Source organism: Salminus brasiliensis, chromosome 23, assembly GCF_030463535.1.
Source record: "Salminus brasiliensis chromosome 23, fSalBra1.hap2, whole genome shotgun sequence".
In the NCBI taxonomy this organism is placed as follows: Eukaryota; Metazoa; Chordata; class Actinopteri; order Characiformes; family Bryconidae; genus Salminus; species Salminus brasiliensis.
The window spans coordinates 24,008,956-24,020,998 of NC_132900.1; the positions used below are offsets into that span (position 1 = coordinate 24,008,956).

Consider the following 12,043-nt stretch of genomic DNA (forward strand, 5'->3'; position numbering starts at 1 on the left):
TTGCTTGTTACCCTTTGCCTTTAAGATGTCAGTCTTGACACACCTGAGCCAGCACATGATGTTAATTATTTAATGAGCTGAATCGGGTGTTCTGGATGAGGGAAAACATCGACTTGTAGAATACAGGGTCCCCAGCACGGTAATGACTTGTATTGAATGAGATTGTAAAGGTTGTTACAGCATGCCTAATTACCCAGAAGGTGACATCAGACAGAGATAGAGAGAGAGAGAGAAAGTGTGTGACAGTAGTGAGAGAGATGTATTTTCAGGGTGTGTGTGTGTTTATCCTTGCTGTAAGCATGGGCTTTGTTGCCGCAGGAGGCCTGGGTGCGTACGGTTCTGACAGTGAGGAAGACGAGCGCAGCGCCAGGGGCTCAGAGTCATCTGACACAGACGAGGAGGAGCTCCGGCACCGCATTCGCCAGAAACAGGATGCCTTCCGCCGTAAAGAGCGTGAATTGCAGCAGCAGGAAAGACAGACTCTGGAGGCACATGCTAACACAGGTGCACACACACACTCACTTTTACACACTAGCTTATTCCTCACCAGTTACCATGGGTTTCAAACCATGTGGAGGTGTTCAGTAATCTAATCTAATAGACTAGGTTGTGGTTTTGAACATTATGAAATTATGAAATTGTAGTAAACATTGCATACTCTGACGTCTTACAGTGGTGGTGAATGGAACCAGGCGTCGCCATGACAACACAAATATAGCTATTTTATCTAATATCCAAACCCACCAGGTTTTATATGGAATGTTAATGATGGTAAAATAGCAGCACATATAGATTTAGATTTACTTTTTCTTATTTAGTTCAGACATCTGGTTCCATTGACCACCACTATGAACGACTCTGCCTTGGTATGGTTCTTTAGAACAGAGCATTTGATAGTATAGAAATATTAGTTGTGTTCTCAGTTTCTGGGTGAGTGTCATAGTGTGCGTGTGTGTGTGTGTGTTGCAGAAGCAGCGAGTGGAGGAAGCAGGGAAAGAGAGACTTACGAGGTCGAACAGTCAGAGCCCAAACACAAACCAGAAGTGAGGGATAGGGAGGCTGAGTCTTTGACAGAGCGCCGCAGGTCACGTAGTGAGGTTGAGGTCAGCGAGGTCAAGAGGTCAGGGCCAGGAAAGGAGCGCGTGGGCCGTGGCAGTGAAAGTGCTAATGGCTCCCCGAACGAACACCACAGTCGGTCATCACGCTCCAGCTCCTCTACCTCCTCCAGCCAGTCATCTTCAACCTCCTCGTCTTCATCCTCACGCTCTTCGTCACGCTCATCCTCCTCCCCGCAGAGGAAAAGAAGGCGCAGCCGGTCAACTTCCCGCAGCAACCACAGACGCAACCATTCGGAGCGTGGTAACCGGGAGAGGAGGAGAAGCAGCAGAGAGAGAAGCTCCGGCCGGCACCGGAAGCGCAGTCGAAGTCGCAGCCACTCCCGTCAGCGGCGGTCCAGCAGGGGGCGCAAGAGCAGGTCTAGGGAAAAGGCTAAGGCGGCGAGCCGTAGCTCCAGCAGGGACAGGCGGCGCAGACGCAGCCGGAGCCGCAGCCGCAGGAGACAAAGGACAACCAGCAGGGAAAGGGAGAGGAGGAAGGAGAGGAGCCAGAGTAGAGAGAAGGAGAGTAAGAAGAAAAAAGAAAAGGAAGTAGACAAGAAGAAGGAAAAACAGAAGGGAAGGGAGAAGGAGAGAGAGAGAGAAAGCAGCACCGTCAGGGAGGAAGAGAGCAGGTCTAAAAAAAGACGAGAGAGCGAACGTGCAGATGAAAAACTGTCACGGCAGGACAGTGGTGCCAGGTCCAATAAAAAATCCTCGGCCAAAAGTAGCCGAAAACGCTCAGACTCCGACTCCAGCAGGTCCCCTTCCCCTGAACATAGCAAGGGAAAGAAATCTAAAAAAACTAAGCGTAGTCGATCAAGGTCAACGGAAAAATCTCACAAGTCTGGTAAGAAGGCAAGCCGCAAACACAAGTCTAAGTCGCGATCAAGGTAGTATTCATTTTTTATACTTTTTCTTATTTATACGTGTTAAACCATGTTTGTCTCTGTAATTTATAATAATTAGTCATTTATATTCCCTTAACCGTTGTTTCTCCTCAGAATGCTATCCTTGACATTGTATTGAGTTGTCTTTTTATTTTTATTTATTATATTTATTTATTTTATTTTTTTTGCTTTTTGTATTCAGTGTACACTGTTGATGCGGTGATTACACTTCTGTGTGGATGTGGGTGTGGGTGTGTGTGTGCGCACGCATCCGTGTGAGAGATTGCACTAACAGGGTGCTGGTGTTTTTGTTTGCAGGTCAAACTCTCCCAGCCGCCGCAGGCGCTGAGGGACGGCGTTCCTGACTCTTATTTTAAAATTCCATGAGTTTAACGGGCTTGTCTCGTTATGGAGGCAACGTTGTAGGTGAACTCTCTGCTCGCCCCACCCCTCTCCATTCAATGCTCCCCCTCTTCCCCATCCAAAGCTTCCCCTCTTCCCAAATCTGCACACTGTAAATATGTGATATTTTTTAAGCCATGTCTGCAATATGGGATGTTTTGAATTCTAGGTTTTTGTTGCCTTGTATTATGCAAGACTCAGCATTAGGTAGTCACTAGAATCTTGAAGCTGTTTAACGTTTTAAAGCCCTCCCACAGCGGGGGACAGAATTCACATTTAATGTAAATTGTCCAAATAAAACGAATGATTCTTTCTCTCCAGACTGAGTTAATTTTTTTTTTTATGGTTTCAAAATCACACAAGCCTGGATATTCTTGTCACCTGCCTAATATTGTATTGGTCCTTTTTGTGCCACCAAAACAACTGACTCCTGGCATGGACTCCATTTGCACCATGATAGTAGCACTATGTGCTTTAATTCAATGTTGGATCTCTATGAATCGCATTAATGAGTGTCGGGCACCTATGGCCATATCGCTGGTTGTCCTTTCTTTGAGCAATTTTGGTAGGTGCAGAACACTGCATACTTAAAACAGCCCACAATAACTGCTGTTTTGAAGATGCTCCGACCCTGTCGTCTAGTGCTGGCATTAAACATGGTTTCTGTCTATGCTCTGGAACTTCTGTCCAGAAGTCATGCAAAACATAAGGCACAGGAATAAGGTAAGGTATGTTTAGGATTCAAATAGCTGCTCACTTCCTACAACCTAAATGGAACTGACACCCAAAATGTTTCAGAATCAGATTTAATTTGTTAAACTTTGCATGTCATGAAAATATTTGTTCATTATTTCATTAAAAAGGTTTTGCATTCATAACATGTAAAGTCTTAATAGTGTATAGTTAATGAAAATCTGAAAAACAGTATATCAAATTATTACAATATTTCAGAAGATTAAACAGAAAAGGATATGCAATACAATGCCATCTTCCTCTTGACAATACCCCACAGATTCTCTGAGGTTCAGGTCCAGAGAGTTGGCTCATCAATCAAGCACCATAATATCATGGTCAGCAAACGATTTGGTAGTGGTTTTAGCACTGTGGGTAGGTGAAGAAATGGGCCTATAAAGCCAATAGACAAATTAAGTTGCACTGAGCTTTCTTTTTCTTCTTGGCCTAGGTAAGAACTTCAGAAATCCTTGCTTCAGGATTGGCTTGATACTAGAAATGTTGCAGTTGGAGGCCCTTTCCGGGGATGTCTGTGTGTGGTGGCTCTTTATGGACTGACACCAGCCTCAGTCCAAGTTCTTGAATCAACTCTTCTAAGCAATCGATCTTCCCTGCTGCATGTGCACCTTTTCTTACCACATTTCCCCCTTCCAGCATTGTGCTAAACTAGACCTAGGGGTACACTGTATTTATACTGTTTGAATGGTAATTTACTGAAACGTAAAATGAAATATTCTAATAAGATGGGATCGGATTTCTGTCTAAACCATTTTTAACAAAAGTAAAAGAAACAAACAAAAAACAGAGGAAGAAAATGTCACTTCATGTGACATTATGAACAAAAATGAACAATATTCTATTGTGGACTCGTATGTACAATATGTAAATTGTAAAAACATTAAATCATGAAGAGAGCAGTGAAAATTGCAAGCTGGCTGATGGAGGGACACATGAGACACACACTGCTCAAAAAAGGGAACACTAAAATAACATCCTAGATCTTCGAAATCAATGTAAATCAAACTTCTTATCCCATGGAGGTCTGGATTTGAAATTACTCAAAATTAAAGTGAGAAATCAGATTACGGGCTGATCCAACTTCAGTGGAAATTCCTCAAGTCAAGTTAAAGTGAGGCTCAGTAGTGTGTGTGTGCGTGTGTGTGGCCTCCACATGCCTGTATGACTTCCTTACAACACCTGGGTATGCTTCTGATGAGGCAGTGGATGTTCTCCTGAGGGATCTCCTCCCAGGCCTGGATTAAAGCATCAGTCCACTACTGTACAGTCAGTGGTGTAATGTGGTGTCGGTGGATGGAACAAGACATCATGTCCCAGATGTGCTTGATTGAATTCAGGTCTGGGGAACGGGCAGGCAAGTCCATTGCATCAATGTCTTCATCATGCAGGAACTGCTGACACACTTTAACCACATGAGGCCTAGCATTGTCATGCATCAGGAACCTAGGGCCCACTGCACCAGCAAATGGTCACACAGTGGGTCTGAGGATCTCATTCCAGTAACCAATGGCAGTCAGGGTACCTCTGGTTAGCACAGAGAGGGCTGTGCGACCCTTCAAAGAAATGCCTTCCCACACCATTACTGAATCACTGCCAAACCAGTCATGCTGGAGGATGTTGCAGGCAGCAGAAGGTTTTCCACAGCATCTCCAGATTCTGCCACGTCTGTCACATGTGCTCAGTGTGAACCTGCTCTCATCTGTGAAGGGCACAGGGCGCCAATGGCGACTCTGCCATTCGCCCTGCACTATGTTGGGCTGTAAGCACATGCCCCATATGTGGACGTCGGGCCCTCATAGAGTCGGTTTCTGACAGTTTGAGCAGAAACATGGATATTAGTTGCCTGCTGGAGGCCATTCTGCAGGACTCTGGCACTGTTGTTCCTGTTCACCCTTGCACAAAGGAGGAGGTAGCAGTCCTTCTGCTGGGTTGTTGCACTTCTACGGCCTCCGCCACCTCTCCTGCTGTACTGGCCGGTCTCCTGATATCTGCTCCATGCTCTGTACACTGTGCTGACAGACACAGCTAACCTTTTCCCCACAGCTCACACTGATGTACCATCCTGAATGAGCTGCACTACCTGAGCAACTTCTGTGGGTTGTAGACACCGACTCATGTTACCTCTAAGGGTGAAAGCATTGACAAAAGGCAAAAGTGACCAAAACATCAGCCAGAAAGGACAAGAACAGATAAATGGTCTGTGGTCACCACCTGCTGAACCAGTCCTTTATAGTGATTGTCTTGCTAATTCCTTCTCATTTCTACCTGTTGTCTTTTCCAATTTCACAAAAGCAGTGTTGCTGATTGTGTTGCAGTGTTGCTGTTTAAATGTTCCTTTTATTTTTGGAGCAATGTTGATGAAATAAGGGGGGGAGTAGAGTAGTGTATTTGCATATTGTTTTTGTATATTTTGTAAATGTATAAAACTTTAAATGTAATGATTTAAGCACTCCGTTTAAAAACAGCCAAATGTATTTTAGTTAATAATAACGTGCGCTTGTTTGGACGGAACGTTTTGAGTCTTGTGGAGTTTCCACACGACACAAAACAATGCGGGACCGTAAGCGGTCACATTGGAATGAAAGACATAATTCAATGAAATCCAGATTTAATAATAATTAAAATAACATGCAATTATGATTTCGATGAGATTTGGACAGCTTGCCTGCAGACTATTCACCAGGTTCGGGTTTCATCGGTCTAGACAACTGCAGCCGCGGTGAGAGCCACAATTTACATATAGCCACTTTATTAAATGCAATTGCTTATATTGGTCGGTTAAACCAGATTTTTGAACAGTTTCAGGTATATGTTTGTTCTTCTTAAAGGTACTAAATCAGCAAGTTTCAAATAGCTCTGTGCTCCCTACGTAGCTAATGCACTACCTAGGTCACATACTGTCTTCTCCACTGGAACAGTGCACTAGATAGGACGTATAAAGGTTTCTACACTTTAAAAAGTGCACTATATATATGTAATGAGGACTTCTACACTCAAAACGTGTACTGCATAGATCATAAAAGCTTCTGCGCTCCAGCTATGCAATACATCAATCATAAAGCCACCATATTCAAAGGTAGTGCTTGTGTAGGCTCCTAATTGTCAAGGCTTCTATATTTAAATGGTACACTAAATAGTTCATATAACAGCTCAGTAGTGTGTCATAACCTAAACAGTACTCTACACAGGTCAGATGGGCTACACCGAATAGTAGCGCACCAAATAGATTATACCAGCTTCTGCACACGTTTGAGCACTGCAAAAGTAATGTAAAAGACTTTTTTTTTTCAATCAAAAAGTGTACTACATGTGACATGTAAATGCTTCTGCACTCAAGCAGTGCATCTATCATTAAAAAGTTTTAAATATTCTTCCTCATGTAGATTGCTTGTCCAGAGTGGCCGGTTGGTCTCCCACAGCACTGTGGACCCAGCTGAGGTGAGGAAGTTCCAGGCTCTGGCCAGCCGGTGGTGGGATGAGCAGGGCGAGTTTGGGGCGTTGCACGCCATGAATGAGCTGAGAGTGCCCTTCATACGGTCAGTCCAGACTGTCCAAATATACATATACTTATATACATGTAGTCTTCCTAACTATTGTATGTAACAAACTGATGTTGTCAAATAGACTTTTTTTCTCCTCTGCAGGGATAACCTGTTGAATGTGCACAGTGTCCTGCAGATGGGCAGCCCGCTGTCTGGACTCAGGGTTCTGGACATTGGTTGTGGCGGAGGGCTTCTGACTGAGGTATTACTTGATTAAAAATGAATTCTGTCTTATCACAAACAGAGGAACATATTGCATGTTCTAGCATGCTTTTGTTTATCATATTGAGCATGTCCCTGCAGCCACTGGCACGGCTGGGTGCAGATGTGTTGGGGATCGACCCAGTACAGGACAGTGTGCGGACAGCAGAGCTGCATTTGTCACATGATCCGGGACTGTATGGACGTGTGCGGTACAGAGACTGCAGCCTGGAGGAGCTGGCTGAGGAAGAGGAGCAGGAGAAAGAGGGCTTTCACGCGGTTGTTGCCTCTGAAGTGTTGGAACACCTGGCTGACCTGGACACCTTTATACACTGCTGCCACCAAATACTAAAGGTAACACACCTGATAATATCTGTGTGTAGGGATATTTGGAGACTTTTATTTATATATACACTGCTCAAAAAAATAAAGGGAACACTCAAATAACACATCTTAGATCTGAATGAATGAAATATTCTCATTGAATACTTTGTTCTGTACAAAGTTGAATGTGCTGACAATAAAATCACACAAAAATCATCAATGGAAATCAAATTTATTAACCAATGGATGCCTGGATTTGGAGTCACACACAAAATTAAAGTGGAAAAACACACTACAGGCTGATCCAACTTTGATTTAATGTCCTTAAAACAAGTCAAAAGGAGGCTCAGTATTGTGTGTGGCCTCCACGTGCCTGTATGACCTCCCTACAATGCCTGATGAGGTGCCGGATGGTCTCCTGAGGGATCTTCTCCCAGACCTGGACTAAAGCATCCGCCAACTCCTGGACAGTCTGTGGTGCAACGTGACGTTGGTGAATGGAGCGAGACATGATGTCCCAGATGTGCTCAATCGGATTCAGGTCTGGGGAACGGGCGGCCAGTCCATAGCTTAAATGCCTTCATCTTGCATCTTCAACTGCTGACACACTCCAGCCACATGAGGTCTAGCATTGTCCTGCATTAGGAGGAACCCAGGGCCAACCGCACCAGCATATGGTCTCACAAGGGGTCTGAGGATCTCATCTCGGTACCTAATGGCAGTCAGGCTACCTCTGGCGAGCACATGGAGGCCTGTGCGGCCCTCCAAAGAAATGCCACCCCACACCATTACTGATCCACTGCCAAACCGGTCATGCTGAAGGATGTTGCAGGCAGCAGATCGCTCTCCATGGCGTCTCCAGACTCTGTCACATGTACTCAGTGTGAACCTGCTTTCATCTGTGAAGAGCACAGGGCACCAGTGGCGAATTTGCTAATCCTGGTGTTCTCTGGCAAATGCCAAGCATCCTGCACGGTGTTGGGCTGTGAACATTTGTGGCCTGTTGGAGGTCATTTTGCAGGGCTCTGGCAGTGCTCCTCCTGTTTCTCCTTGCACAAAGGCGGAGGTAGCGGTCCTGCTATTGGGTTGTTGCCCTCCTACAGCCTCCTCCACGTCTCCTGGTGTACTGGCCGGTCTCTTGGTAGCGCCTCCAGCCTCTGGACACTACGCTGACACAGCAAACCTTCTTGCCACAGCTTGCATTGATGTGCCATCCCAGATGAGCTGCACTACCTGAGCCACTTGTGTGGGTTGTAGAGTCCGTCTCATGCTACCACGAGTGTGAAAGCACCACCAACATTCAAAAGTGATCAAAACATCAGCCAGAAAGCACAGGTACTGGAAGAAACAATGTACATGAGCGTAGTCATGTGAAATATTTTGGCTCACATGTCCATGAAAACCTTGGTCTTTCAATATTTTTTGGACATCTGGACATTTGATCTTCATTTAAACAATATTATGAGAATGTAATTAACAGAAACCTTTCTTGTGAGAAAAAAGCTGGTATGAAAACTTCAGTTGGACATTTCCTGTAATGATCTACCAGCCTCTAACATCTGCTGGGAGAAGGTTGTTCCCACTCCTCCACGCAAAATTCTTTCAGCTGTGTGATGTTCCGGCTTTAGGTTTTTAGACAGATGGTCTCATATTTTTCTCAAGCGCCTCTGATGCAAAAAAGATTCCCACATGGATTCTATGTTTGAGAGCTCTCCAGGCCCTACTGAAAAAAGCAGCCCCAAGCCATGACATTTCCACCTCCTTGCTTCACAGTTAATATGGGATTTTGTGTCTGGTTTATGCCAAACGTATCTTCTGTTACTGTGGCCAAATAATTCAACTTTGGATTCATTTGCACAAAGCACATTGTTCCAGATGTCCTGGTCTTGGTATATGTGTTCTCTGGAAAACTCTTGCTTTGATGTTTTGGTTGACAGCAAATTTTTTAAGAATCTCCCATGAAAATTAAACGTGTGGTCCCTTTCTGGTGGTAGATGCTGTACTTTTACTTCCATTGTAGCAAGAACTACCTGTAGATCCCGTGAGGACATTTTGGGAATGTTGGAGATCCCAAAATGGGATCCCCCCCCCGTGTTTTCTGTGGTAAAGTGTGTGTGAGTTTAATCTTGTGGGTCAGTGTGTGAGCAGCTGGTCAGCCAAGTTAGGCAAATCAGTATAAATCTCTGTAATCCACTGTAATGCTGCTGTAGCCAGTTAAAGACTGGGCCAAACTGTTTTTCTGTCCAATGACCAACTTCATCTCCTGCTTTTTTAACTAATGAGGTTTAATGACCAATTTTAAACAATAGAGCTGCACAATATAAACAAAAGGCTAGTTTAGAGGTTATATTGGTGATATGTTTCTGTTTGTATCGCAGATTCGCAACCATGTAATTTAAATATGCAGTTCAGTCATTATAGCTTGCTAGTAGAGCAAACAGCAGAAACACAAGATGGATGATGTTTAACCTATTATTATTTCAATCAAATTTCACCATGCATCAAACAACAACACTGCAATTGGTGCGTAGTAACAGATTGTCATTTTAGTGTGTGTTGTGTGTGTTTCTTGTTTTATCTCCTCTGCAGCCTGGCGGCTCTCTCTTTATCACCACCATCAACCGGACACAGATGTCATACATTCTGGGCATCATTGTGGCTGAGCAGGTTCTGCGAATTGTACCCAGAGGGACTCATGACTGGGAGAAGTTCATCAGCCCTGTGGAACTTGAGACACGACTTGAGTCCAGTGAGTCCAACCCTGGACACTTTATCCTTCATTCCTCTCTCTCTCATCCTCTCTCTATCTTTCTTTCTCTCTGTCTCTCATTCTCTACGCTAATTTAACATCAAAACTAATGTCATCATCAGTGTTGATTACTAGAAAAATGTCCAATTAACTTTGACTTACAGACAGAGTTCTCGATATTCATACAGATTGTAATACATTACTGGAAGCACAAGGGGCACTTTGTAATGCTCTGTAATGTTTAAATGCTCCGCACACTCATTCTGATGGACTATAATACACTACAAGTGATGTGGCTGCAAGTGCTCACTCTCTCTCTCACTCTCACAGCTGGTTTCAGTGTGGAGTGTATCAGAGGGATGCTCTATAACCCTGTGTCGAAAAGGTGGAGCTGGCAGCAGAGCACGGCCATCAACTATGCTCTTCATGCACTCAAACAGAGGGAGGAGCAACAACCGGACAGAGTTCAGGCCGAGATTGTAGACGAAACTGTGCACGCTCCTGGCCAACACTGATCCCGCGTGCTAATGCTGGCTTAGAATTCACACAGATAAACTTGCACATCCTCAGTTTCAATGCAAGTGATGGAATTGGTTAGGAACTGAGGAAGTTTAAGTGATGTCTGATTGAAAGGGGAATTTTTACTTATTTTTCCCCAAATCTACTTGTCAGAATTGTTCACCATGGTGATAAATGGACCCAGACGTCTGAACTTCTGAAAGACAATAAAAATGAAGCAAATGTAGGACGTGGGCGATTTTTAAATGGTCTCTAGTAGACTTGCTTATGTGGTTTCTGACTCACTGTATCTGTAAACATGAGCTGAAGTACAGAAAAGAGCTGAACACATCAGCATTCTGCACACATTAAGTTTCAAGTCAGTTATTTTACAAGCAAAACTAAAGAAGCAAACTTCACAGGCTGGCTGTAACTGTTTGGGGTACGGGGAAACCCAGGAGCAATTCATGTTTTGCTTTTATATGACAGAACACCATTTGCTGCTTTACTGACTGACATACACACACTTCACAGAGGCCACAAAGTCTCATGTTGTGTCTGCTTGAGTGTTTACATTGCTTCATGGCCCACTGGTTAATTACTGATAGGAATAAGGAGTTGTATATAGTCATAAATTAACAATAATGTTTGTTGCAGTTTTAGTGTCTGCCACATGACTTATTACACACACAGCTTTCTGTTGGTCAGCAGGACCATGTTAAAGTTCAATTGGATTGTGTTTCATCTCCTGTATGATAATCTGCCTGTATTTTGAGAACAATTGCAAAAAATATTCTATTCCTGATTTGATGATCCAGATGAGGATTGAGAGAATATCATGTGGTCAGATGAAACCAAAATAGAACTTTTTGGTAAAAACTCAACTTGTCGTGTTTGGGGGAAGAAGAATGCTGAGTTGCATCCCAAGAACACCATACCTACTGTAAAGCATGGGGTGGAAACATCATGCTTTGGGGCTGTTTTTCTGCAAAGGCGACAGGATGACTGATCTGTGCTAAGGGAAGAATGAACGGGGCCATGTATCGTGAGATTTTTGGCCAAAACCTCCTTCCATCAGTGAGAGCATTGAAGATGGAACGTGGCTGGGTCTTGCAGCATGACAATTATCCCAAACACACCGCTCGGGCAACAAAGGAGTGATTCAGTAAAAAGCATTTCAAGGTCCTGTAGTGGCCTAGCCAGTCTCCAGACATCAACCCCATAGAAAATTTGTGGAGGGGTTGAAAGTCTGTGTTGCCCAGCGACAGCCTCAAAACATCACTGCACTAGAGGAGATCTGCATGGAAGAATGGGCCAAAATACCAGCTACAGTGTGTGCAAACCTGGTGAAGACTTACAGGAAACGTCTGACCTCTGTCATTGCCAACAAAGGTTATGTTACAAAGTGTTGAGAGCTTTTGTTATTGACCAAATGCTTTTTTTCCACCATAACACAATAAAGTGTACCTATGATGAAAATTACAGACCTCTCTCATCTTTCTAAGAAGGAGATAAATACTTATTTACCCCACTGTATACACTCACTGACGCTGACTTTTTATTTAGGTTTATTCTAATGGTATATCGAGTTTT

At 43.9% G+C, this 12,043-nt stretch overlaps 2 protein-coding genes across 2 annotated transcripts in view; both read left to right on the forward strand.

The window, feature by feature from the left end:
* The window catches only part of pnisr (PNN-interacting serine/arginine-rich protein), an 8,912-nt gene extending 6,206 nt beyond the window's left edge, over positions 1–2,706 (forward strand). Inside the window, exons 10-12 of the mRNA XM_072668805.1 lie at positions 319–504; positions 970–1,987; positions 2,303–2,706. Coding sequence (XP_072524906.1) covers positions 319–504; positions 970–1,987; positions 2,303–2,333 — 1,235 coding nt within the window. The 3' untranslated portion in view covers positions 2,334–2,706. The remainder of the gene's footprint in view (positions 1–318; positions 505–969; positions 1,988–2,302) is intronic.
* A 2,973-nt stretch (positions 2,707–5,679) lies between these two features.
* coq3 (coenzyme Q3 methyltransferase) lies at positions 5,680–11,929 on the forward strand. Its single transcript, XM_072668906.1, has 6 exons — positions 5,680–5,855; positions 6,520–6,672; positions 6,781–6,880; positions 6,982–7,233; positions 9,793–9,952; positions 10,283–11,929. The coding sequence occupies exons 1-6, from the start codon at positions 5,773–5,775 to the stop codon at positions 10,465–10,467; spliced, it is 933 nt and encodes a 310-aa protein (XP_072525007.1). The 5' UTR covers positions 5,680–5,772; the 3' UTR covers positions 10,468–11,929.
* The last annotated feature ends 114 nt before the right edge of the window (positions 11,930–12,043 follow it).

Excerpts from the sequence above, each read along its gene's own strand:
- coq3 (XM_072668906.1), top strand. The coding sequence starts at position 5,773 with ATGATTTCGATGAGATTTGGACAGCTTGCCTGCAGACTATTCACCAGG. Across the intron at positions 6,673-6,780 it reads CTGAGAGTGCCCTTCATACG|GGATAACCTGTTGAATGTGC; the intron begins GTCAGTCCAGAC and ends TCTCCTCTGCAG. Across the intron at positions 9,953-10,282 it reads TGAGACACGACTTGAGTCCA|CTGGTTTCAGTGTGGAGTGT; the intron begins GTGAGTCCAACC and ends TCACTCTCACAG.